Source organism: Harpia harpyja, chromosome 5, assembly GCF_026419915.1.
Source record: "Harpia harpyja isolate bHarHar1 chromosome 5, bHarHar1 primary haplotype, whole genome shotgun sequence".
In the NCBI taxonomy this organism is placed as follows: Eukaryota; Metazoa; Chordata; class Aves; order Accipitriformes; family Accipitridae; genus Harpia; species Harpia harpyja.
In genome coordinates, this window is record NC_068944.1 from 79145109 (window position 1) to 79170403 (window position 25295).

The 25295-nt window shown below is 64.7% G+C and overlaps 2 protein-coding genes across 3 annotated transcripts in view; one reads left to right on the forward strand and one right to left on the reverse strand.

The window, feature by feature from the left end:
• Positions 1-25295, forward strand: part of BOP1 (BOP1 ribosomal biogenesis factor) — a 68556-nt gene that overhangs the window by 39923 nt on the left and 3338 nt on the right. The window contains exons 4-10 of the mRNA XM_052787917.1: positions 21976-22130; positions 22382-22499; positions 22587-22688; positions 23040-23252; positions 23846-24007; positions 24407-24487; positions 24951-25020. Coding sequence (XP_052643877.1) covers positions 21976-22130; positions 22382-22499; positions 22587-22688; positions 23040-23252; positions 23846-24007; positions 24407-24487; positions 24951-25020 — 901 coding nt within the window. The remainder of the gene's footprint in view (positions 1-21975; positions 22131-22381; positions 22500-22586; positions 22689-23039; positions 23253-23845; positions 24008-24406; positions 24488-24950; positions 25021-25295) is intronic.
• Positions 3867-14619, reverse strand: SCX (scleraxis bHLH transcription factor). Of its 2 annotated transcripts, none has more exons than XM_052787918.1 (2): positions 13784-14619; positions 3867-5400 (listed from the first exon to the last, which is right to left on the reverse strand). In XM_052787918.1, the coding sequence occupies exons 1-2, from the start codon at positions 14300-14302 to the stop codon at positions 5362-5364; spliced, it is 558 nt and encodes a 185-aa protein (XP_052643878.1). In that variant the 5' UTR covers positions 14303-14619; the 3' UTR covers positions 3867-5361. The 2 variants fall into 2 exon arrangements, with proteins under 2 accessions (XP_052643878.1, XP_052643879.1); XM_052787919.1 differs by having other exon boundaries at positions 3867-5393; positions 13770-14619.

Consider the following 25295-nt stretch of genomic DNA (forward strand, 5'->3'; position numbering starts at 1 on the left):
GCTGGCCAGCCTCACAGCTCGGAGGGCTGCAGCACGCCCTGGGGCAGCTCTGTTTCCCCAGCCGCCAGAAAGGTGTGTTTAAAGACCCTTTTCCTTTCTTCTCCGAGACCTCTGTAAGGCTTTACTAGCTAACCTATAATTTTCACCTGCATTATTTTAATAGCTTGCCAGCTGCACGTGTTGCCGAAGGGCGACAGCAAAGGGGCTGGGGGAGGTGTATGGAAGCGATCGATCGGGAGCGGTGGCAGCCGTGCACAGCCCTCCCGTCCCGGGCACAGCGGCGTGCGGGGACACGTGGGTGCTGCCGGAGGGGCTGCGTACCCCGTGCACTGCACCACCAGGTCCCCGGTCTGCCCAGAGCTCCCCTGCGCACGGGAGTCACGCGCAACCTCTGCGAACTCTCTTGTAGTTTAGCTCTGGCGTTTCTGCTCGGCTGGCACGCGGTCCGTGCGGCTCAGCAGCGTTCGGAGGGGTCTGGGAGGGAGACGATGAGAAGGTGGGCTGGGCGTAGTGGGAGGCATGGGGAGGGCAGGCAAGAGATGGCACCCCGGGCGATCATTTGGCTAACAGGTATGAAAGTGCCGTAAAGCTGCTCTGCTGGCAGCGGGCCCGGGGTCTCTGCTGTTGGAGATCATTGCCACGACATCCCAGTCGCTCTGGGGAACACGGGTCAGCGAGGGTACGGCCGTGATGGGCAGAAAGATCCTGCAGCGGGACTGGCGGCAGCTCCGTCTCGGGCTGCTGCTGGTGCTGGGGAGTCCTGGGTCCGCGCCGGCTCGGGGCTACAGCTGGAATTCGGAGGGGTGCGAAGCCCGCGGTAGGTTGTAGCCTCAGCCTGCGCCGTGGGCTGGGCGAAGTTTGCTTTGCGAGGGCTGTGACGGAGGCGGCATTCATTCCCGGTTGCACAAGGTGGAGCGGCTCACTGGGAAACGTCTTGTCTCTCCGCTGGCAGTAGTTTTGATGAGCATTTCTGCCCGGAGGCGAGGAAGGTGGAGGGAAACGGACTGGTGCCTCGCAGCCTCAGCCTCGTGTGCCGTCGGACCTCGGGGCAGCACCGTGGTGGGAGGCTGCGGGCTGGTTCCTGGGCAGCAGTTGCAGCGCAGTCCCGCGTCAGGCTTGCTGGGTCTGCTTCGTGCTTGTGAGCTTTGAGGGAGGGAGGGCCGTTGCCCTCTGCGTCGGGGATCTCTGAGCTGTTGGTCTTGTAGCTCGCTTGCAAAATTGCCCGTTTTGTTTCTTTCTCTCCTAGTTGTGGGTCTCCCGGGCTCACAGCAAAGGCAGGAGCTGCAGCTCTTGTCCCGTGGAGTGTCTCAGGTGACCGAAGCAGGGTGACACCTCAGGGGCTGGCTGTCAGCCCCAAAGCCCTCCGCTCCCTCCTCTGCTTCCAGCGGGAGCTGGGCATTGCTCCTGGAGCTTACAGCGTGGCTGCGGGACTGGGGCCGTGCTCCGGGGCACATCCCAGGCACGGAAGGCATAGTCTGGGCTGGAGCAGGAATTACGAGGAGAGCTGCGGTGCCCGGGGCTGGCAGCGAGGGGCTCGCGGGAGCCTGCCCAAGGCTCGCTGCCAGTCCCACGGGAGGCGGTTGCTGAGGGACCTGCAGCCCGTCTCCCCGTCCTCCCCGAGCCAACGGCGCGTCCTGGACGTGGGCAGACGTGCGAATCCTGGAGCTACCTGTGACTTCACAGAGCAAATATGTGGTGGAAAATTGCTCTGCACCCGGGCGGGCCCTATCACACAGCGGAGAGCAATTGCTGCACGGCTCTCTGCGGATGGCCGCCCGTGTCCCCCCCCCTCCGACGCCAACCGGCGAGCAGAAACAGCCTCCTGGGCCGGGAATGCTTTTCTGCTGGTCCCGGGAGCTTTCGCCTCTCGCAGGGTGCAGGGAGGTGAGCAGCCGCACCGGGGAACGGACCTGGCTGCTGCCTCCGCTCACGGGCTGTGCCCGCAGGACACAACCCATCTGCGCTTGGCTTTGCGCGGAGCCCGGTGCTGCCAGCCGCGCAGCTGGTGAGTGCTGTTAAAGCAGGGGGAAAGCTGCGTCTCCTGCAGCTGTACCTGTGCAAGCACGTCCCTTCCTGGCCGGCTCTGGAGCTTTTTCCCTGCTCCACCCGGACAGAACAGTGTCTGCGCTCGGCCCGCGGTGGCAGAGCCCTGCGGCGATGAGCTGGGGGAGGAATGCATGGCTGGAAGAGGCCGTGCGGGATCCGGCGGCAGCGTCTCAGAGCTGCCGCCTGCCAAGGTATGCGCGGCTCACCGTCTGCCAGGGCACTGCTGCTCAAGCCCTCCTCTTCTGCCACCCGCGGCTAGAACCGGTGCCTTCTGCACCTTGTTGGTGCTGAGCTGCGGCTTGGCAGCTTCGCTTCGGCTCGGGTGCTCCAGCTGTGCAGGGACCCTGCGGATCGCCAGCACCGTTCTGCCAGGCACACGCGAAGGCAAACTGCGCTGCCTTGCCGTGTTTTTATTTGCTTGAGCACCGATCCCCTGTCCCTGTGTGACCGCAGCAGCCTCGGTGTGGGTGGGGACAAGTTGGCAGCATCCCTTGGAATTGGTGAAGCATCATTTAAGTGTTGAGTGTTACAACCTCATCTGCAGGACTCGAAAGGACTCCACTGAACCGAAGTTTTCCTCCCCGACGCCTCCAAATTTCATTTCAACAGTATCCATCACCGCTTGTGTATGCCTTTGAGTCCTGCCTGAGAGGCAGGGAGGCTTTCCAGACCTCTTTCTCCAGCTTCGAAACCGCTAATATTGAAATTAAAAATATAAAAATTTCCATCTCCGTAAAGCAGAGCACTTCCAAATCCTTACGTGAAACCCCTGCGCCCGGCCAGGCTCCCTGTGAGCGAAGCACCGTACGTGTCAAACCAGCAGCACCGCGCTCGAGCCGCTCGGGGCCTCTGAACCGTTCGGCGTGAAGCAAATGGCCTCTTCCCGCTCCGTTAACGCTGCGGGAGCGAGGCCAAGCCGTGCTGCCGCTCGCCTGCCCTGGCACCAGCTGCCTCTGACGTTCCTGCATCCCAGGGCCGTGCGGAGCGGCGAGGGAACCCTCCCGCACCTCCCGGCCGGGGAGCTAGCACGCCTCGTGGCTGGCAGGACAGCCGATGCCTGCGCTGAGCCCGGCTGGGGGACGTCATCCCACCCCAGCCGGTGGCAGAGGTCCGTTTTTCCCGACCTCCGCTATACTCGTGTGTTTGGAAGGAGGAGCTGTGGACATGGCCATGCCTGGCCAGCCCGCTGCCTTCCCAGTGCTGAGCATCCCTGAGTCGTGTTGCTCCCCTCTTGCAGACCACGGCCCCCAGCCCATCCGAGACCCACCCGCAGCCTGCGTAATTCATCCCAGGCAAATCGCAAAAGCCTTTGGTTTTGGTTATCTTTGGGGAATGCCTGCGACCGGCACGGAGCAGCCCTGGGGCCCAGGGCGCTGGGCTCTCCAGGGCTCGTGGCGGTTCCCTTCTTTGAGAGACGACATCCCACGCATAGCTGGGGACAAGGTGCGGGGGTTCCCGGGGGCTCGGGACACCGGCTGACGCCTCTTTGACCTTCCCATCTTGTCTCAGCTCCCCCGGGCAGTGGCTGGCTCCGTGCTGTGCTGAGCAGGGAGATGCTTCACAGCACATTTTAGCCACCGAGGCTGGGTCCCTCTGCGCAGCGGGTGCTCGCCAGCGCTGGCAAGGGGTCTGCTAGCTCCCGGCGTGCCGTGGGCTCTTCTCCGTGCTCGCGAGGAGGAGCGCTGGCTGTGCCCTCCTTCCCCCTGCCGCAGCACGTGGAGCCCGCCGCCCCGATGCCCTCCGCTGCCTCCCTTCTTCCTCTTCTTTCCTCCCCGACCCTTTCTCACCGCGTCCTCCCGCAGCCCTCCTGCACTCATGCGGTGCCCAGCTGGGCGAGCGCCCTCGGGTATCCCCCGGGGAGCCCCCCGCTCTTGGTGCCGGAGCAACCCGCGTCCCTTTTGCAGCCCGCGTCCCGCAGAGGAGGTCTGGGTACCGCTGGCGGGGTGGGAAGAAGCCAGCGTTTCTGGCGTGCTGGCATCTCTGGCAGAGCTCAGAGCCCCGGCCCACCGGGGCCCCACACTTCAGCGGCCGTTCGGCACCGGAGCTCACCCCCGTTGGGCTCCCGAACCGAGGAGGGGCTGGCAGCCGTGCTGACAGCCGAGCAGCCCCCCGGCTGCTGCTCGAGGGGGCCGGGGCTCAACCTTTACTCCGTCTCGCGCTTTTTATAACCTCGGGACGCCGTTTTGGTGACATAAGAAGGAGCGTTTCATTGCCCTGCGGCCAGAGGCCTGTGAAATCTCGGGGCGAGCGCTGCCTGGAGGAGCGCCGGCAAGCGCTGAGATGCCGTGGCGTATGTGTGTAATTTATTTCCCCAGGAAACTCGGCTCAGCTGCAGCATCTGGTTTTCACCGAGTCCCTGCTTTTTACCTGGTCCTCCAGCTGGGTTTGAGCGTGGCACATGGGGGTCGGTGCTCGCCCCGGGCCACCCTGCGGGAAGGGTTCCCCCGCTCCCGGACCCTGCGCTGGGGCTCAGTCCCGAGGGTAGGGGGGCTGTGCCCAGCGCCGGGGGAGCAGACCTCGAGCCGCGGCTCAGTCGCTTGCTGACCGGCCGGCGTTTAAAGCCAGCGCGAGTGAGGGCGAAACCAGAGGTTTATTGCGCGAGGGGTGTCGGGGGCTCTGGGAGGAAGGAAGCTCCGGCCGTGAGTCTGAACCATATTCATTTTTAATTATACAAATTGCTCAGGCTTTATATTATCATATCAATGACATGAAACACCAGCATGTATTGATTAAACTCAACAAATGCAGCACCCCAGGACTCAGAGTTCAGGGGATGGAGTGGCTCAAAGCTGGAAGGGGACGGGGAGAGCAGGGTGTTTCCGTAAGCGGTTTCACCAGCGCTGCTCAAGTCAGACCTGGGATGGGGCACGTCCGAGCGCCGGCTCTCCCCCGGCAGCCGCCGTGCGTGGCATCCGCAGAGACCGGGGCAGGGACTCCCCTTCCAAGGAGCCCCCGGAGCAGGTCCCCTGCCCCTTCGGCTCGCCGGGCAGCGGCTGCGTCGCCTGCGCCGTGGCGCAGCGTCCCTGCGCGGCGAGCGTTCCTCCGAGCCGCCGCGCGCGGTCCTGCAAAGTCCCGCCGCCCCCGCGTCCGCCTTCGCCTCCCGTCTGCGGTCACCCCTCCGAGCCGGGAGGACGCCTGGCCTCTCCCGAGGCGTGTGTCCGGGTCAGGGTAAGGTCCTCCGGGGTGACGCCGTGCAGCTCTCCCCAGCAGCAGGGTGAAGGCAGGAGTGTCCGTGGCTGTGGTTTTGTGTGTGTGGCTTTTCCATCCTTCCTCCTTCTGCTCCTCCTTGTTGTCCTTCCTGAAAACTATGATCATCTAGCTCCGAATCGCCGTCTTCCTGTCTCGGTCTTTACTCTGCAGAGAAGAAGGAGAAGGCCAAGTTAAAAAAACACACCTGGGGCTGGGAGTTTTGCCAGCACGCCGGCTCCAGCCCGGGAGCCTCTCGCTCCTCCCCGCGCTGGTGCTTGGCAGGAGAGTCCTGCGGCAGCTCCGCTCCGACAGCTCTCGGGAGCCGTGGGGCAGCTTTCCCGAGGCGTCGTTGTCATCCCTCCGTGTCTCTCTGGGGGTCCGGAGGGGTCAGCGGGAGCGGGAGCTGCGTCTGCCCCAACGCCCTGCTCCCGCAGGTGCCTACCCTGGCCCTGCCGGGGGACTCCCCTCGCTGCCTGCCCTCTGCCACCCGCGCTCCTCCTCGGGGCACCCGGCACGTCCACCCCACTGTGCCGTGCCCCCCGCGTGTCCTCCTTTGCGGTCACTCATCCAACCGCCTGCCTCCCGAGCCCTCTCCCCAGTCAGAGACCCTCTACGCTGACCAAACTGCCGATAACAGCGCCCGGTTCGGGGCTCTCTGATCCCTCTCCTGCAGCCCGAGTCCCTGCGGTCAGGACCTTTGTGCGCTCTGCTGAAGCCTTGAAAACACTAATCCATCCCTCTCCATCTGGTCGCCATCCGCGGCTTGCAGGAAACCTTCCCGTGCCATCGCAAAGTCCTCTCGGCCAGCCCCTCGGTGACAGCCAGGCTGCGAATCGGGCTTTGCTCCCCGGGCACCAGAAAAGCCCCCCCACAACCAGCACCGTCATTGCCACCGCTACCACCACCACCAGCACCATCGCTGCCACCACTAACACCATCACCACCAGCACCGCCACCACTAACACCACCGCCACTGCCACCACCACCACCAGCACCAGCACGGCCACAACCACCACCAGCACCATCACTGCCACAACCACCACCAGCACCATCACTGCCACAACCACCAGCACCACCAGCACCACCATCACTAACACCACCGCCAGCAGCACCACCGTTACCACCAGCACCACCGCGGCCCCAGCCAGGTGTGCGCAGGCAGAGCCGGTGCTTCTCATTTCCAGTTTGATGGGATACGTGGCCCAGCTGGGGTCGGACCGGGTTGGGTGCAGGTCTCTGCGCCCCGGCGACCAGGTGTTAGGTGACGTTTCCACCTCTCCTCTGCTGGCCCGTGGCTTGCCAGCGTGGCCCGGCCGAGGCCACGTCCCCGGGCTGGTCCGCAGGGCTTGCGGCGGTGCAGCCTCCCCCACGGCTGCACGTGCGGCCCCTGCTCTGACTCTTCCTTTGTTACCGGGGGTGGGGAGGGGAGGGGAAGGGGAGTTCAGCTCAGAAATGGTAAAATTAAATTTCCCAGATGTTCAGGCCCCAGGAGTTCTTGTGCTGTCTGGAGAGGAAATGGGGATTCGGAAAATCCCGCCTCATATTTTTTCCCCTATCACCTTGCCTTTCCGCTGCCATTAAGTGCAGCAGGAACAGTAAATTACAGGGCTGCGGAGCCGTCCCATCTTGTAGATACCGTGGGGGGGAGCGGGGGGACGGCGCTGGGGCGAGGCGCTGAGCTCCTGGGCTCTGCCCGTGGCTCCGGGCGGCTCGCCACCCGCTCGTGGCTCTGTGCTTGCAGAAGGATTTCGGGGGTGCGCACGGAGCCCTCCGCTCCCCGGCACCGTCGCCGTCCCTACATCCCAGCGCTCCCCGCTGGCGTGCAGCCTCATGCCCAAATTATGGGTCTTTTCGCACAAAACCCGCAGGCGGGTCCAGGCTCCAGTCCTCGCTGGCTAACGCCAAGCCCTGGCCGTCCCGTAGGCTTGGTGGCAGGGTGACCCAGCTCTGGGTCGCAGGAGAAGGGACCTGGAGAGCGTTGGTGGGGAAGGCCGTTGTGACGAGGACACCGAGCTCCCCAGTTCTCTGTGCTGCGCCTGGGGTAAGGGCAGGGGGGCTCGGCTGGGGGGGGCCGAGCCCTGGGGCTGCCCCGGGGTACCCTGACCCACGCCTGTGCTGGAGCCCGGAGCGGGATGGCTCTGGGTGCCCTGCAGCTCCGGTCGCCTCCGCAGAGCCGTCAGGGCAAGGCACTGCCGGCCACGGTGGAGCGAGGGCGGCTTTCCCCGCGCTCGGCGCAGAGCCCCCGGTGCACGGCTGGGCTCAGCCCTTCCTGCGCTTGCCCTCGGCTGCGTCCAGCGTGGCACTCCGCGCCGCAGGAGAGGTGGCTGCCAGCAGTTTTGCTACGACAGCAATCGAACCCAGGGGTGCAGGCAAGCGGCGAGTGACGGGATCGGCTGGTTCTGCCCAAATCCATCCACCCCGCTCCTCCTCTTCCCGCTCCTCCCCGCCGCTCTTACCCCTGACGCAGGCTGCGAGTTCCTCACTTAGTGTTGAATCACAAGCCCGCTCGGTCGAGGCTGCCCTCAAAAACCTTTGCCAGCGTTCTCCCTCCCGAGGGATGAAGCGAAGCGTGAACGGCCAGCGGCTGAGCTCTCCTGTGCCTACGGCGGGGGCCGTCGGTGGCGGTTCAGCCGGATCCGGCATGCCAGCGCTGCCTTCCCGAACTCGGCCGCTGCCCGCCTTGTCCCCTCCTGCTCGGTGCGGTGACGCCGGCTGCACTGGCAGAGCTCCTCACCAGCCCCAGCCCTTTTCGCCAAGCCCCACAGGTCCCTGCAGGGCAGGCTAACCCCCACCCAGCCCCCTGCCCTCCTGCATGGCCACCTCGCTCCTTCCCAAGGGTCCTGTCCTAGCCACACAGGAAAATCTCCGGTCCTCTCATTGCTCTGCTTCAGCCCTATGCCCTGCTGCATTTACCTCTGCTGAGAACTCCTCTCCGTTCCCTTTCCACGGGACCAGAGGTGGTTTGGGAGATGCTCTGGAAGTTTGCTGCAGGGCACCTTCCACACTTGCCCCATGTGTGGCCAGGGCAGGGGTCCTTCAGGAGCTGGGGGTCTGCACGGCCATCACCTTCCTCCCTCTCTTCCACATACCCGTTCCTCTCGAGGAGCTTACGTCCTCGGGGGAACGGCGAGGCATGGACCAGCCTGCGGCACCCGGGTCTTCCCTCCCTGCCTGCCTGCTCTGCCCTCGGGGGTGGCAGTGGGACCTGGAGCCACTCCAGCCCCTTGCGCAAAGCTGGCGGTCACCGAGATCCCCTGCCCGCACCTCTCCGGTTCCTCGGCCCTGCGGGACGGGGCAGCGTGCACGCACGACGGATACCCCTCCGTACCCTCCCTCGGCTCTCCGAGCAGCGCCTGCCCCACGAAGGGGGCCCGGTTTTACAGCCTTGCCGTGTCCCAGGCTTGGCTGCTCTTTTCTAACACGTCACCTGGCTGGCAGTGCCGCTGCGGCTGACGACACGCTGTCTTCTCTGTCTAGAAGACGGAGCGGCCGATGCTGGACACTCGTCCCTCGTCGCTTTAACTGGTGAGCAATCCTGGCACTGACTGCTCGGGGTGACCCACGCGCCTCTGCCCCTGCGTCTCGTGTCCCCAAGCGCGCTTGCCCCTCGGCCCTTTACAGCTCTACGCAACGCAGGCGGTGGGGACGAGCGCTTTGTGAGGGCTGTTGGCACGCAGAGGACGCGGCGAGGGTCCTCAGCCCCGGAGCAGTTTCAAGCAAGAGGCCTTGCTTGGATTTGGACTTTTTGGCATTTGATCAAGCCCAGTCCACCCCCCAGCGCAGGCGGTCCGTGAGCTGCCCCGAGCCGTGGCTGTTCCCAGCAGCTCTCCCAGCCGATTTGGTCGCTGGAGGAGAAATGTCCTGGTTTTTCCCCCCATCAGCACTATGTGTTCTGGCGGGCACGACGGCACAGGCAACGGCCGCAAAGGAAAACCTGGAGAAGCACAAGCCCCTCCATGGGCTGGCAGCGATGGGGTGTCCGGCCCCCTCTCCCAGTGCTCGCTTACGGGAATGGCACGATCCTGCTCCCTAGCAATGCCAAGGACCGTCCCGTCCATCGCTGCTGCCCACCCATGCGTTGTCCTGCAGCGCCTGTGGCACGTGTGACGCTCCTGCCAGTATGGTGTCCACCTCCCTCCTGCGTATGTCCTGACTGGGGCACTGTCCAGGGCCTTGTCCCCATGCAGGTTCTTAACCTTTTTTTATTAGATCTGGAGGAACTGGCAGCCCCTTTAGCCGAGCTCAGCCTTTCTCCGGCGGGCGGCAGACACCTACACATGAGTCATTTTTTAAAGAAGGATCTTTCCAGGGAGGTGGTGTTGGTTTCAGCCTGATATGGGAAAGTCCCTGGGATAAGGCGGCGTCGGGGCGCCTGGGTGCAAGGCAAGGCTGAGTCACGCAGCACGAATCTGGGCAAGCCCCTTTGCCCGCCGGGGTGCCGCTCGGCCAGCAAAAGCGGGACGAGGCGAAAGGTCAGCTAGGAAGGGTTGGCAGAAACTTTGCTGCCTACTCGGCTGTCCCTTGGGGTGCCCACCGCAGCCGGCAACCCCAAACATCCCACCCGAGCTCCGTCCTGGGACCTCTCTCACTAGAGAGAGCCTCTGCACAGCCGCTCGTGCCTTCCATCCCGTTTCTCCCCTCCCTGCAGCGGGTCCTGCTCACAGCGACCGCAAATGCTCACCCGCAACTTCCCTGGTGCTCCTGCCTTTCCAGCCAGGGTGCCCGGGGACGAGGTGGCATCTGGCCTTTGCCCACGCTGTCTCCTGGGGTTTCAGTGCCATCTCCTGCCTCTCTAGAGCGTGTCGGGCTTTTAACGAGGGAAGCCGTGGCATCGGCTTCCCCCTCGGAATCACGGGTTGGGCGCAGCCTTCCACGGCTCGGCATGGAGATGGTGTGCCTGGCACGGATGGAGGCTGCGCAAGGGCTGGGAGCCGGGCAGGCATGGTACGTCTTCGGTTTTTTGGGAAGGAGGAGGTTTTAGAGAGCCGGCCGCAGCAGGCGCCTGCAGGCTGGGGTATCTCCTGCCGCGGGCTGGCCGGCTCTCGGGGTGGGGAACTGCGCGGCACGTCTGGCACAAAATGGACGGGCAGAACTGGTGACAGAGGGGCACACGGTGCAGGGGCTCGCTTGGAGGCACCGTGAAGGAGATCCCTCATGAGGTCACCCTTTCTTTGGCAAAGCCTAGAAAGCCAGAGACGGACAGAATCACGCACCGCAAGGTCGCATTGGTTGAAATGACCGTTACCTGTAAGCAAAAAGCCATGGCGAAAAAGCAGACCTTTCTGACGGGGATGGATGGGCTGTTTTGACCTGAGCACCCAGCGGTGCAAGACAGTTTATATTCTGATAGGATCAAGCTGCTCCCCTCTAAGGTCAGCATGGAGCGAAGCTGTGTGTGTGTGTTTGGGAGAGGAGAAGTGGCTCTGCCTCCTTCCCTCGTGGGACGGGTAGGTGGGAAGAGGGCTTCCGCGGAGCTGCGTGCTGTCGCTTGCTGAGCTCCCGAGCCTGGAAGCGCCGGGGCGAAGGGCTGGAGCTGCCACGCGCGTTGGCGCTGGGTCAGCTTTGGGTGCTCAGTGAGGCGAGCGGTCTCGCACGGAGCTGGCTTCTCCTGAACGGGAGGGTGGCCATCTGGCTTTCCAGAGCCAAGGCAGGGTCCCTTCCACCCGACGTCAAACGGGCTGTGAGATCCCAGCTGCGCTGTGTTTGCAACTCCAGAGGAGATTGCTTTCATTTCCTCACCATTTGTCAAAATACCTTCCTGATAAAAGATGGTTTATTTTATTCCTTTAACACACAATAAAACCTATCGAGTTGTTATCTGGCCGTAAAATCTCAAGCACAGACCAAGTGCACTGCTCAGGCACTGTCTGTTCGTTCCCCTCTTCCCAGCATGAACCCGACCTAGCTTATTTCTCAGCCAAACCAAAGTATCTCGTCCCCTTTGACAGGCGCTGAGGGTCTAATCTCGGGGAGGTTTATCCAGAAGAGCTGCAGGAAGGGAGGTGGCCCATCTTGGCCCGGGACTCCTGCACTGCTTATCCTTTCCATGCGCCTTGGCACTGACCTGCCTGTCCTGGGGTTCGGTCCCACACAGGAGCCTGTGCTGGGAACTGATGCAAAAGTGGCAATGGGAATTCATTGGAATTGATGCAAAAGTGGCGATGGGTATTTATCGAAATTGATGCAAAAGTGGCGATGGGTATTTATCGAAACTGATGCAAAAGTGGTGATGGGAATTTATCAGAATTGATGCAAAAGTGGCGATGGGTATTTATAAGAATTGATGCAAAAGTGGCGACGGGTATTTATCGGAATTGATGCAAAAGTCGCAATGGGTATTTATAAGAATTGATGCAAAAGTGGTGATGGGAATTTATCGGAATTGATGCAAAAGTGGCGATACCAGCAAAAAGAGAGGGAGAATGCTTGATCTGTGAAGCTGTTAGAGGAGGTGTCCAAATAGGCTGGTAACTGGAAGGCAGAAGAGTTTTGCAGTTCAGCCCTGTAGGAGCTTCCCCAGCTGCAGCTTCTGTTTTTAAACTGGGGCGGTACTGGCTGGAGCAGTTTGCTGGTGCACGAGGGCACTTTGCAGCCGGTGGTCTGCATCCCTCACCCACTGAGAAGAGTTTGACACTTGTGCTCATGAAAGCCAGGGACAGGGCAGGCCCTTGGTCTCCGCTGCCCAAGCGGAAAGAGCTCCACGTATTCGTCTTTGATGCCCTAAGGTTTAGCAGTGCAAATCCCAGCAGATGCAAAGACTCCTGACGTTGTTCCCTCCTGCCTGCTGCTCCCAGCTCTGTCTCCTTCTCTAGTGAATTGGAAAGGACGTGCAAGGGGGATTAACAGGGTTTGGGGCTTTCCTGCTCTGGAATACTCAAGCTGTCAGAGTTTGCTCGTGACTGGTTTTACCGCCACTGCTTCATGCTTAATGAGCCTTGAATCCTTAACAAAGACTTCTCCCTCTTCAGGGCATTACTCATTGGGGTTAAACGGGTTCAAACGGTGGAGCGTGCGTGCACGGCTCCGGCTGCCATCCCGACGCCTCTGCGTCCGCTCCTCTTGCGCTCCCCTTTACCTCTACCCTGCCCGCGACCATCTGCGCCGTGCAGGCGACCAACAGGTTTTTAAAACCCAGCCACAGCCTTCTTGAGCAAGGCTCGATGCTCTGGACAGCCACCTCCTCCCAGTGCCCCCGCTCCCCCGTGGCTCCGTGCGTGCGTGGCAAGACCTGCGCCATACGTCGGGAGAGCCCTGAGAAAGGCTGCAGCCCTGCACCGTGCCGCTGCGCCCTGCGTGGCACCCCCGGGGGCTTGAGGGGGGGGTTTGGTTTCACTGCACCGCCGGAGAGGGTCTGCAGGGACAGGCAGGGCTGTGCCGGGCCGGCAGCCGCTCACCGCCTCTCCCAGCCGGCGGCACTCGTGCAAACGGCCCCCGGAGCCTCGGCAGAGCTGCTGCTGAAGTTGGATTTTTCCCAGTCCAGCTGCCGGGCTCGTGTCCTGCTCCACCTGCCCCCTCACCCTCCCTGGGCAGTGGCGTCAATCCCACCGGAGCCGTGGGCCTGCATGGCAGGCGTTGGCCGGTGCCGGTGCCAGGCGTTGGCCGGTGCCGGTGCCAGGCGGGCACAGTGACGGCCTGTGCCGGAGGCGGTGCTGCCTGCCGGGACACCGGGAGGAGAGCGCTCCCCTAAAGACACGGGGTTGAGAGCCAGGAGCGGGGAACGCTGGGTGAACCGGGCTGGCCGGGACGTTACGGCTCCTGCTCGGTGGTAGAGACCCGCCGGTACCTTCGGCAAGCTGGGACAGCCGTCCCGCTTCCCGAATGCTCGTGGGGCAGAGCTGCTGGTCCCCGCGATCCTCCGGGATGCTTGAGGGGCTCCTACATGCCGTGGTGTCGGCCTCGGCTTCCCCCCCCCAAATCCCTGTCCCGGCACGGCTCCTCGGGACACCGGGCCCGTGGCTGGGTGTGCGGAGCCAGCGCAGCCCTCGCCCAGGCGGATGGACCAGCCCGGGGAGCCGGCTCTGCCGGTCGCTCTCGCCTCTCTCCGTTTGCTGGCTGCACTCTGCCGGAGGCGAGATGCAGACTCTTTCCAGACTCTTTACTTTCCCCGCGCCTCTGATTCCCAGCTCCTAAAATCCATTTCTCGCCCTCGTAGGGTTTCCCCTTCTCCCGTCCCTTTGCCTTTCAGTGAACGCGTGCGAGACTTGGAGGCAGCTGCTGGGGGCTTTGGGCAGCAAATCTGGACGTGCTAAAGGCAAGCGCCGTATTTTCCACGCCTGGGTTTGGGGCTCGCCGGCGGGGTCTGGCGTGCTCTCCGGCTCGTGTTGACGCAGCTCCCGCCGGAGCTGCTTCGGCTCTCCCAGCCGTCCCATCTCCCCCTCGGCTCGCACCGACCGGCCCGATGGCAGCGGAGCCGCAGCCGGCGTCCCGGCGCTCCCGAACCCCCTCCTCACGCGATCGTGGCTGGGGACGCCCGGGGGTCCCCCGACCGTGGCCGGCGCGGCCCCCTCCAGCCGAAAGCCCCGCGGGGACGGCACGAGCGGCCACTTACCAGCTTCCTCTGGTTGCTGAGGCAGAAAGTGCAGATCTGTTTGGGCTGGGAGTTCTCGGTGTCGCGGGCGGGGGGGCTGCCGCCGCCGTGGTGGTAGAAGGCAGGGGTGGTGTGGCAGGGCTGCCCGTCCCCGCACGCCTCCCCCACCAGCAGCACGTTCCCCAGGTGGGAGATGTAGCTGGAGGCCAGTCTCAAGGTCTCGATCTTGGAGAGCTTTCTGTCGGCCGGCTCGGTGGGGATGAGCGTGCGGAGGGCGGTGAAGGCGGTGTTGACGCTGTTGGTGCGGTCACGCTCCCGCGCGTTGGCCGTGTGACGCTGCCGGGGCTCCCTGTTGATCCGGTTGGGTTTCTTGCCGCTCCTGCGCTTGCTGGCCTTGATGCCGTAGCCGTCGGCGTCCAAGTGGTAGGGCTTCTCGTCCGAGCCGGAGCTCTCGCTGCCGTTCTCCTCGTCCTCGGACAACATGCTGATCTCGGGGTACAGGTACCGGCTGGGGGCCGAGCGCAGCATGGCAAAGGACATGATGGGCGGCGAGGGGACGCCGGGGAAAGCCGCCTGGGGACCGCCGCCTTCTAGCCGACCTCCTCCTGCTGCGGGCGGCCTCAGCTCCAGGCGCTCATGCTGCTTCCTCGGCTGGGGTCCGGGGAGCCCCGGTTCGCCTCGCCCTGCCCGGGGCAAGCTCCGGCTGGGAGGTGTTGCGGCCGGGGGTCCCCCTCCCCAGCGCCCCGCCGGTTCTCTCCGTGCAGAAGGGGTTAAGGGCTGCTCACGGGCAGGGCTGCCTGTTCCCTCTCCCCACACATGTGCATCTTAAGACGCCGAGTGTGGCAGGAGCGGAGTTTTATAGCAGCGGCGATGGTCAGCCAGGCCCCTCCTCCGGCTCCTGCTCCGGCTCTGGATGTGGGAGCCCAACAGGCTCACGCCTACCTGAGCTCACCCTCCATCCCCACTGGGGACTTAACCCTTCAGGGCTCGGCCGGGGGTCCTGCCCGTGGCCGGGAGTGGGGAAGGGGGCCGGCGAGGACACGGCGTGGGGGGGAAGCGCTTGCTGCCGTTCACCTGCCGGCTGCGGGCTTCGGCTGCCGGCCCGGCACGTGGCGGGCACACGGGGACTCCCGCGGCATCCTGGCCCGTCACCGGGGTGGGCACCGGCAGCGGGGTCCGTGGGGACTCCCAAAGGACCCCGCAGGCTGGGGTGGGAGGGAGGGTCCCCCGGCCCCACGCCCGTGGGGTTCACGGGCAGCTTGCGCCTGGGACAGAGTTGGGGACAGGGCTGCGTCACCCCCAGGCTGGGGCTGGGAAGACAGGCTCCTGCTCAGGATTAGTCCCTGCACGGAGAGCCCCTGAGAGCGCTCCCTCCCCTTCCCGCAGCATGACCAAATCCATCCTGCTGCTGCTGCTGCTGCTGCTGCTAATGGGGCAGAGAGGCAGGAATTAACCCTTGAGGAGCTGCCCGCCGGCACGCCTCCGCCGAAGCTCCTGCCTGGTGCACGCCTGCTGCTTTAATTTGCTTTAATTTCCTGCCCAGGTATCTAGAACGGCATCTGTGTCTCTGTCAGCCTGATAGGCGTGTGCGGGTGCGGAGCCCGCTCCTGTCCCCGTAACCTGTCCCCATAACCTAACCCGTCCCCGTAACCTGTCCCCGTAACCGCGCCGGCTTTGCTGAGCCTGCAGAAACCAGCACCTGCTGGCAGGGTCGACTTTGGAGCCTGCCCCAAATTACCCCCGGCTCCCCTTCCCGCGCCAGCTCATCGTGCCCACGCAGGCACCTCCAGCAGAGTCCTCTGGGGACAGAGGGCTTGGGGGGGGGGGGTTGAGCAGGGGTCCCCATGGACCCCCAGCAGCTGCTGCTTCAGCGGGGCAGTCCTGACTCTCTGTGCCCAGACCCGGGACCAAAGGAAACCAAGGCATTTGTGTGCTCTGCAAGTGAGCTTAGAGGCTCGTGGAGAGAGCCCTGCGCCCCAGCCCTGGCTTTGCTCTGCAAAACTCTTGGCTCGGTGGCAGCCCCAGGCAGGCAGGCTCAGTGCAGCCCCAGGGCTGCTTGATTTCGTGGCGTCAGTCATGGGCCTGGAGCCACGGAGGTGCTGCAGGGCCGTTCCGGAGCTTGCTGGCCCAGCCGGTCCCTTGCTGCAGAGGCAGAGAGCAGGCAGGGAGCTTCGGCCCCGGTGAAGGCCATCAGCCTCCTCCTCTGTGGCCAGGCGCGTGGGAATCCCATAGCATCCTGGGCCACAGAGCTGTCCCTAAGGGCTGGGACCCCACAACCAGGATGGATCCAGGGAACCGAGCGCCGGAGCAGGCAGGGAATTGCCTCAGCTCCGGGTTGCCTTACCCTGGCCCCGTAACCTCGTAAAATAGGAGTTGGGACAGTGGGAGCGTGCCCCCTTCAGCTGCACGCTCTGCCTTTGCACGAGAAGAGCATCGGTGCCTGGAGAAGGCCGGCTCTTCCCCCAATCCCAGGCACATCTCCCAGCCCGGCAGAGCTCCTGCCTCCCGGCCCTGCTTGGTGGACCCCCAGGGCAGCGGCATCCCCCCCCGGCGGGGGCTGCAATGGGGTCGGCGGGGCTGAGCCCCACGGACTGCTCTCCCCTTGCCAGCGGGAGGGACACCGGCTGCTTTTGGTGACGGCGGGGGCTGGCAATCCCCAACAGCGGCAGCTCCGGCCCTGCCTGCACGCAGCCCCCTGGGGCAGCCGGGTAAGACCCCCGTGCTCCGCTGGTAAAGCTGCGTCACGGCCTTCGAGCGCGCTTAGTTTGTGTGGTGCGTCGATAAGGAGCGTTTTAGCTTGGCCAGAAATGGGAATTGCCATTTGCTGTGAAGTCTCGGGTTTCCCCTCCGTTTCGGCGGTGCGCAGAGCATCCCCCCGAGCGCGGTCCCCAGCAGGAGCTCCGCATGGGGTGTTGTCACCCCGAGCCAGTGTTTTGCACCTTTGCAGTGTGCTACCACAGTTAATCAACAGTCTCAGCAGCTTCTGAAATCCAAGCCACTGTCATCTCCTTCCACAGTGCTGGGCGCTCACCATGTGTGCTTTGGAAACCCAGGCTCCTGTAGGCATCTGCTTTCGTTTAGCTCCGCTAATGATCTTGCTTTTCTCTAGCACCTTCTATCCAAGTGCAATCCCTAGGCACTTTCCCTGCGCTGTCCTTCCTGGTGGGAAGCACGTCCGTCTCCCTGCGGCCCAGCTCCTCCGGCTCTGGACCGGGATGCAGAGCGGTCCTGTCTGCAGGTGACGCTCAGCCCTGGGTCAGGCCAGAGCACCAGACCTGGCACTGACTCAGAAAGCCCCGCTCTTAAATAAGCAGAGGCATTTGGCGCTGGAGATCGCAGCGTCCCGACCCTTGGCTTTGTGGCTCTCCTGGCTTCCCAGTGACCTTCCACGATGTCCCGCTTTGGGCATCGTCTTCCCAGCCCTGGCAGGTCAGCAGAGCCTGGTGTAGGCGCCTTCTCCCAGGGAGGCTGCGGCTGCAGAGCCACGGCCGAGGAGTCTGAAATTCCCCGTTGCGATCCATCCCCTGCCACGGCTTTATTACCTGGAAGCTTGGCCTGGCTGCCTGCAATGACGCCACGGCTCCGCTGCAGAGGAGGTGCTGCCTGCGGTGGCTGCCTGCCTCGTCCCGCTCCCTGGACCGAGGCGCTGGGCCGTGGTGCAGCTGGGCTTTCGTGGTCCCCCCTTTGAAACCTGCCTCTCCCCGTCTTCGGGACCTGCCCTCCCCAGCTAACAGCCCTGCAGAGCGTGGGGTGCTTGGGGTGCCTTTTCCGCAGGCACCTTGACCCCAGGCTCTGCGGACCTTCCCTCCCCGCAGAGGGTGCCCGGTGCTCGTGCCGGACCCCTTGAGGACCCCGCTCCTGTGGGAAGGGGTGCCGGGGGTGCAGAGCCCTCCCCAGCACTGCTGGAGTTTCGACTGCGGTCACCTCGGGGCGGGGGGCACATGAGGCATCCTCCTGCCGCCGACCCGGGATCCCCAGCACCCCACCACGTACCCGGGCATGCCGCTGCGGTCTCTGGGATGGGGGGGGGACGGGAGGGTTGAGCTTGCCCCGTCCCCTTTCTCCTCCACGTGGACCGGATATTTTCAAGAGAAGAATCTTTCCTACGAGGCTCTCCAGCTGCCAGGAATGTGCGTCTAGGAATGCCCAGGGCCCATCCAAGAACAACTTCCAGACGTGAGGCTGAGTGACGGCAGTCCCTCGCTCCGGGGCTCCAGACTCCCCCGCGCTCGCTTGGAGGACGCAGCTCGCCGGAGGCGATGTGTTAACGACACGGGAGGCAGCCGTGCAGCCCGAGTGGGTGGGTGGGAGGCGAGCGGAGGGGAAGGAGGGGGCCCGTGGCTACTGGGCTGCTTCCACACCGTTAAGAAACTCCGTCTGGGAGGAATTTGCTCCTTTCTCCGCACTGTGGGGCTGTCGGGGGGACGTGGGATTCTCCCCCACTGCTGGGGATTGGCCCTGGGGGGGGGGGAGCTGCAGCCCAGCCATCCTCCCGTGTTGGCCCCAGGCGTGTACATCCCTCCGGGATTTTGTCGGGGCTGAGACCCCGGTCCTGACCTACCCAACGGCACTGTCAGTGCTTTGGGGTTTGCTCCCTGCCCCAGAACAACCAGAGCTGGGGACACCTCGTCGGGGTCTCCCAGTGTCCTCCCCAGCGGTCACTGGGGTGTCTGTGCCAGGCACATTAAGCACCGGGGACCAGACAAGCGCGTGGGGCATCCTGCCGGCGCTGAGCCCGTCCTTGCCAGGCTGTGCCGGCAGGCGCTGCCTGGCCGGTGCCGCGTGGACCACCTCCCGCGTCGGGGTCTGGGCTGGGGCGGCCGGGGTGTGCTCGTGCCTGGCCAGCACGGGACCCTGGGGCTGGTGTTTGAGGAGAAAACATTCCAGGCCTGCTGGGATCCTGTCTGTGCTCCTGGCAAGAGCTTCGCCCAGGGATTCCTGCGTCAAGTCCACAGCTCCTGGCGAAGCTGAGCTGGCCTTCGGGAAGAGACGCCCAGTCTGGGCTTCCAAGATCCAGGCAAGGCAGCACTCTCTGCGCAGCAGCCTGGGGCGTTAAAAATACTTGCTTGTCTCTACGCTGACTGTGTCTCTACAGCTGAAGGCTGCAGCTAGCCCTGCTCTGCCACGCCACAGCTGGAGAGCTGGCCCTGCTCAAGTCTTTCCCTGTGCAAGCGGAGCGTGTGTTCATTAAGGTGAAGAGAACATCACACGGGGAGAAAGGGCAGAGGAGGCAAAGCTGCTCCCATCCCTCGGCCGCAGAGCCCGGAGAAACAGTTGGCGTCCCTGTCCCCACGTCATCACCAGGGCATCCGTGCTGCCGATCCTCTAGTGCCTTCTCGCCCTCCGCCCCGCCGCCGTCACTGCCCAGCCTGTCATCGCATGCCTGCCTGCATCCCCGGAGGTGAAGCAGAGCGGCTCCAGCATCGCTGCCTGCGTCGCCAGGATTGCTGCATCCCCTCCCCTGCTTCTCCCCGCAGGCTCCGTGCCACCCGAACTCCTGCCCTGCCAGAGGCCTCGCGTCTCCGGCCTCGGGACCCCCGTGACCAAGCGAGCCATGCAGCGGTGCGAGCGCATGTGCGCGCTGCTCCAGGAGCAAGTACTTCTGCTAGAAACACAGCGGGGTGCAGCCGGACGGACGCTGCCTGGCCAGCGTGCCTGGGAGCGTCGGTGTCGCGCTCGGTGCTGAGAACGGGAGCCTGCACCAAGTGTCGGCTGTCACAGACCCCGTCACCGTTCCCTCGTCCCGCGCAAGCCCCACGGGGCTGCTGTGAGCTCAAGGAGCGGAGGGTCGGATGGAGCAAGTCCCCGTGCCTCTGCCCGGCAGCCCCTTGGGGAGCCGGCGGCTGCCGCCTCATTGCTCTTTGCAGAAATCTCCTGCCCGGGTGAGGCAGCAGCTCCAGCCCCGGCAGACACGGCGGCTGCGAGCTCCTGCTTGGCCAAGAGCTGGCACCACCGCAGAGGTGTCGTGGCTGCCTGCAGCCTGGAGAGCTGTGGGCATTGGGCATCTCACTGGCATCTCCTGGGGCCGTGCTGGGGCATCCCAGAGCAGCCTGTGCCGGGCTCCCGGAGGTGTCTCGGATAACGGCTTTCCTGCTGCCGGCCATGGGATGAGGCTTCCAGAGCCGACAGCCCTGTGTCTGTCCGTTTGCGCGAGCCTTAGCTGGGCAGCTGCAGGGGGGGCTCTCCCAGCTCTGTCCCAGGTGGTCCTGGAATTCCCTGGGGTCTCGGCCGTGCCCCAGCAGCCCCCAGCCTCCAGCCAAGCGCAGCGGCAGCATCCCTGGACCAGGCCAGCCCTTGCCGATGCCGAGGGGAAAATTCCTGCCCGGATCCCCGCGGGGGCTGCGCACATCCTGCGCCGACGTCTGCTCGGAGAGTGATGGATGGGTCCGGCTTGGCCCCCGGGGCTCTCGCCGGCTCTGCCTTCCCGGGGCTCCAGGCACCTTTCCGTGGGAGGCTCCGTGTCGTTTGCAAGTGTTTATGGGGACCAGATGGTGCCGCGGGGCGAGGGTGACCCCTGACTGCGGGGTGTACGGGGCACAGGTCGCCTTCACACCTTCGTCCCTCTGTGGCTGTAATTGGGGACGGGGTCTCCGCGTTCTGCAACGTGAGGGCAGCTGGGAGAGGCCGGAGGGCCCTCGCTCCCCACTCCTGCCCGACCCTGCCAGCCCCGAGGGGCAGGATACAGCCGGGGAGGGCGAGGAGCAGGGGCTGGTGCTGGGGACCAAGGCAGGACCACCCGCCCGGTGTCTGCCTTTCCCCCCGCCGGCGGGTCGCATCCTGCCCTCGCATAGCTGCAGGGGCTCCGTCCCCAAGTAACGCCGTGGGTTTGCTGTCAGTGGCGAGGAGTTTGGAGGTCTGCGTTGCCCACGGAAGCGCCCGATCGCCACCGGGACTGCCTCGGTGTTTTGGTGACTTGCCGTGGCCGCGAGCGCTTCTGCTGCTGAGCATGAGAGCTTTCACTACTGGGTTTGAATCGCCCACCTTTCCCTTTGCCAAACGTCCCCTCCCTCTGGGCCGGAGGGGGTACAGAGCGAAACCTCCCCGTCCGCCCCCTCCCCGCCTGTGGGCTTGGCATCAGACCCCAGCTGGAGCCATCCCCGGTGCCCAGATGAGCTCTTTGGGGACTCTTTGTCTTTGCTGCTGCTCTCCGAGCCCTGTGCTGGGGCAGCAGGTCGCACCGGGGAGCCGGAGCCCCCCTCAGGGGCTGGTTCCTGCCGCCAGCCTCTCGTGAAGGGAAGCGGAGCATCTCCAGCGTTCTCTCCATCTCCCCCAGCCTCCGTCGGTCCACGGGCCGCAGGAGATCAAGGACAGCTCACCTCCGCAGCGTGTCCCCACGCGAGCTGCTGGTGGGGACCAGGGCAGCTGTCTCTCATGCTCCCTGCCAGCATCATCGGGGACAGGAGACGCAGAGCCCGGCGGCATTTCCGAAACATGCCCGCGGTGCCGGCTGGCCCGTTTCACCGGCGCACCGTGATGCCAGGGGCTGCTCCTGCCCCAGAGCCGTGGGACTCGTGGCCACATGCAGACCCCGGTGGCCGTGGAACCAAGGGAAGGGACGAAGCCACCGGTGCCTTGGGGGCAGCTGCCTGCTCCCGGTACGGGCAGCCGAAAAAGGCAGCGGCCGGCCGGGCGCGCGCGTCCGTGTGCAGGGGCAGGGAGCAGGCCTGGCAGCTGGCGATCGGAAAATGTGAGGCGCGCTCCTGCCTGCGGGATGGATGCAGGAATGTGCTCAGCCGCGGTGCTGCTGACCGACTGCCCGCAGCCCCCTGCCCGCACGCTCCGGCAGGCAGCCGAAGCCCAGCTGCAGCCGACGCCGCGCACCGGCGTTTCACCATTCATCGAGCCATTTAAAGGTTTTTTAAACCCTTACCTTGACGCTTGCATCCTCTGCCCTGAGCACGGAGGAAGGGGCCGCACGTCCCCTAATGAAGCGCAGCCCGTGGTCGTGCAGGGCACTGGCGTTGGCCGTCCGACCCCGCTCAGCCCACTGCAGCTTTGGGGTTCGGTCATTGCCTTCCCAGCCTCCGCCATCCCGGTGCACCCGTCTCCAGCCCCTGGCCGCCGGCAGCGTGTGTGCCTGGGCAGGGGGATGGACATCACACAGCTTTCCTACCCCCTCCCTCCTTTTTTACCCCCCCCCTCGGCACCCAGGGGTGCATCTGCTTGAAACGGTGTCCCCTGCCATCACACCACTTCCCTCTGCTCCCTTCCAGGACATTCGCAACACGGTGGGCAACATCCCCATGGAGTGGTACCAGGACTTCCCGCACATCGGCTACAACCTGGAGGGCAAGAAGATCTACAAGCCCATCCGGAACAAGGACGAGCTGGACATGTTCCTGGAGAAGATGGAGAACCCCGACTACTGGTGAGTGGAGAGGGGAGGGCCACCTCGGTGCACGGCGTGACGTGTGTGTCCGTCCACGTCAGGGCTTGAAACGCCCCGACTCCCCGGAGCCCAGGGCTGTAGAGTATAAGCTGGAAAGCTCAAGGTCTCCCGTTGTGACTCCTGGCGTGTGGCTTTGGGAGCTCAGGGCTTCATGGTCGTGGGGCTTGTACCACCGTCAGGGACGGACGCTGCCGTCCAGCCCTAACCCTGCCTCATTCGGTTCCCTGCAGGCGAACGGTCCAGGACAAGATGACGGGTGCAGACATAAAGCTGACAGACGAGCAGGTGGACCTGGTGCATCGGCTCCAGAAAGGGCAGTTTGGGGATGTCCACTTCAATCCCTACGAGGTAGGGTCATGGCACACCCTCTGCGCTTGCTCCGAGCGCTGGGTTGCCCCAGGACGGGCAGGGTCACACGGGTCTGTGTCTCCGCAGCCGGCCGTTGACTTCTTCACCCACGAGGTCATGATCCACCCGGTGACGAATCGCCCAGCGGACAAGCGGAGCTTCATCCCTTCCCTCATCGAGAAGGAGAAGGTGAGAGTTCTGACGGCACCTTGGGCGAGCTGGCAGCACAAAGCCGAGCTCTGCCTGCGACTGGAACCCTCACCGCAGACCGCAGCGCTGAAGGCTGATGCCTGCGGCTGCTCTCCTGTCCGGCAGTCCCTGCCGTGGCTCACCCACCCCCACGACTGTTCCTGCTGCAGCAGTTCGTGTCCACTTGTAAACCCGTGCCAAGTCCTCCGGTCCTGTGCAGCCCTGCCGGGCTCCCGGGGCTGCAGAGCTGTGCCCAGAGGCATTTGTTTCCTTCCTCACATCCCACACCTCCTCCTCCCCAAGCCTGCGGAGTCCTGTGGCTCCTGGGATTGACCTCTCCCTGCCCCACAGGTCTCCAAGCTAGTCCACGCCATCAAGATGGGCTGGATCAAGCCCCGTAAGCCCAAGGACGACACACCTACATACTACGACCTCTGGGCCCACGAAGATCCCAACTCCATTCTGGGCCGTCACAAGATGCACGTCCCAGCGCCCAAGATGAAGCTGCCTGGGCACGAGGAGTCGTACAACCCCCCGCCCGAGTACCTGCTCAGCGAGGAGGAGGTAAGGGGGGGCCGTGAGCGGCCGGGACCTGCAAGGGAAAGCTCCGGGCACCCGGGGAGCTCGGTAGGTGCCGGGACCCGAGGGGGGCTGCGCTGTGCCGGGGAGGGCAGCGGGGAAAGTACTGCGCCTCGGAGGGACACCCTAGAGACCACGTCGTGTCGAGATGAGTCGAGACCTTGCAAGGAAAATGAAAGCAAAGGTTCCTCAGCCCCCTGAATCAAAACAGAAGTGGGGCTACCTCCCAGGGAGCGGGGTGTCCCTGTGACAGCAAGGTAGAGCCTCCAAACTAAACTACTGTGGGGGTCTCCCGGTGCGGGGTTCATCCTGGCACGCTCAGCCTAGGGGCTGGGGGGGGCGGGGGAAACAGGCAGCAAAATCCTGGCAGGGTGAGGAGGGCTTGGCTGGAGGCAGACAGGGGGGTGCTGGGGCAGAGAGGGGTAAGTGCGGTGTCCCGCAGAGCAGCACGGCGCTGGCCGGCGAGAAACCAGCTCGAGGATGGTTCTTGCTGGGCTCAGAGAGGGGATGTGCCAGGGCACCTCGCCATCCAGGGTCCCTGCCAGCCCTGCTGACCCGGGGTCCCCTCCGTCCCGCAGAAGCTAGCCTGGGAGCAGCAGGAGCCAGCCGAGAGGAAGCTGAACTTCGTGCCCCAGCAGTACCGGTGCCTGCGGGCAGTACCTGCCTACTCCCGCTTCATCCACGAGCGCTTCGAGCGCTGCCTGGACCTCTACCTCTGCCCGCGCCAGAGGAAAATGCGGGTAAGGGCTTCTCCCGCCCCACCACCTGGGTGTCCTGGGAAAGTTTCGGACTGGTCTCTGTTCGATCCTGTGTATGCTCTGATGCCACCCAGCTGGTCAGGGGACCGCGATGCTCTGGGGCACAAACTGCTGCTCCTAAAGGCCTCTTGCCCCCCACCTACCTGCAGCGCCAGTCCCAGCTCGCCGCAGAGCTCCTGAGCTGCGATGAGGGCCGTGCCCATGCTTACAAAAGTGCTGTCCTGTGGTCCCCCTCCGGCTCGGTGCCTTGAGCCTGGGCTTTCCAGCCAGAGCCTGCCCTGGGGCTGCGGGGCTGTACAGCTCGTGCACACAGGGCACCAGCACCGGTGCCGGGGGAGCCGAGGTTCTGCCTGGTTGTGCCTCACCGCCTGCCTCTCACAGGTCAATGTGGACCCAGAGGACCTGATCCCCAAGCTGCCGAAGCCGCGGGACCTGCAGCCCTTCCCGACCACCCAGGCCCTGGTAAGTGGATGCGCGGAGCCGGGGAGGGGGGGCTGCCGTGCATGCCCGTGGCAGTGAGCTGTGCCCAAGCCGCTCCTGGTGAGACCAGGTGTGCCCACGCACCCGTAATGGCTGTTCTGGGCACAGCTGCTGCCTGTTAGCCCCAGAGGGAGAGAACCAGCCCTGCAGCCCGTGCTGGGCAGAATCAGGCAGCGACGGGGTCCTGCCTGCAGCAGGTGAGGCGGGACTGGGATCAGGACCATTGCGGATGGGCAGAGCAGGGGACCTGCCCCGGGAAAAGAGCAGGGCCCCCGGGTCTGGTCATGCTGGGGCTGGGGGGGTCAGCAGCACGCAGATCTCTAGACACAAATGACCCCAGGCCCCCTCTCCCTCCTTGCTGAACCCGGGGCAGCGTGGGGAGGTCCCCACGGAGGAGCCGCTGGGCTACGTGTGGCCCTCACCCGCCTCCCGTCTCCCTCCCCAGGTCTACCGTGGGCACACCAGCCTGGTGCGTTGCCTCAGCATCTCTCCCAGCGGGCAGTGGCTGGTGTCAGGTAAGGCTTTGCTCCCCAGACCGGGGCATCCCAGACGCGCCGAGTGCCACTAGCCTGGCCCCAGCGCCGGAGCTGGTCCCGGCGTCACCCCGTGCCGGCGTGGGGCTTGGGACTGCCGCCCTGTACACGTGTGAAAGCTGGGGCTGCCGGGGAGCCTGCCGGCGTGCTCCACCGGTGCACGGCCGTGGGAGAAGCCTGGGCAGGAGGAGAAGAGCAATCCCTGGGAGTCCTGTGGCTGCCCACGCCGGCAGCGTGTGTCCCCCCAGCCTGCGGCA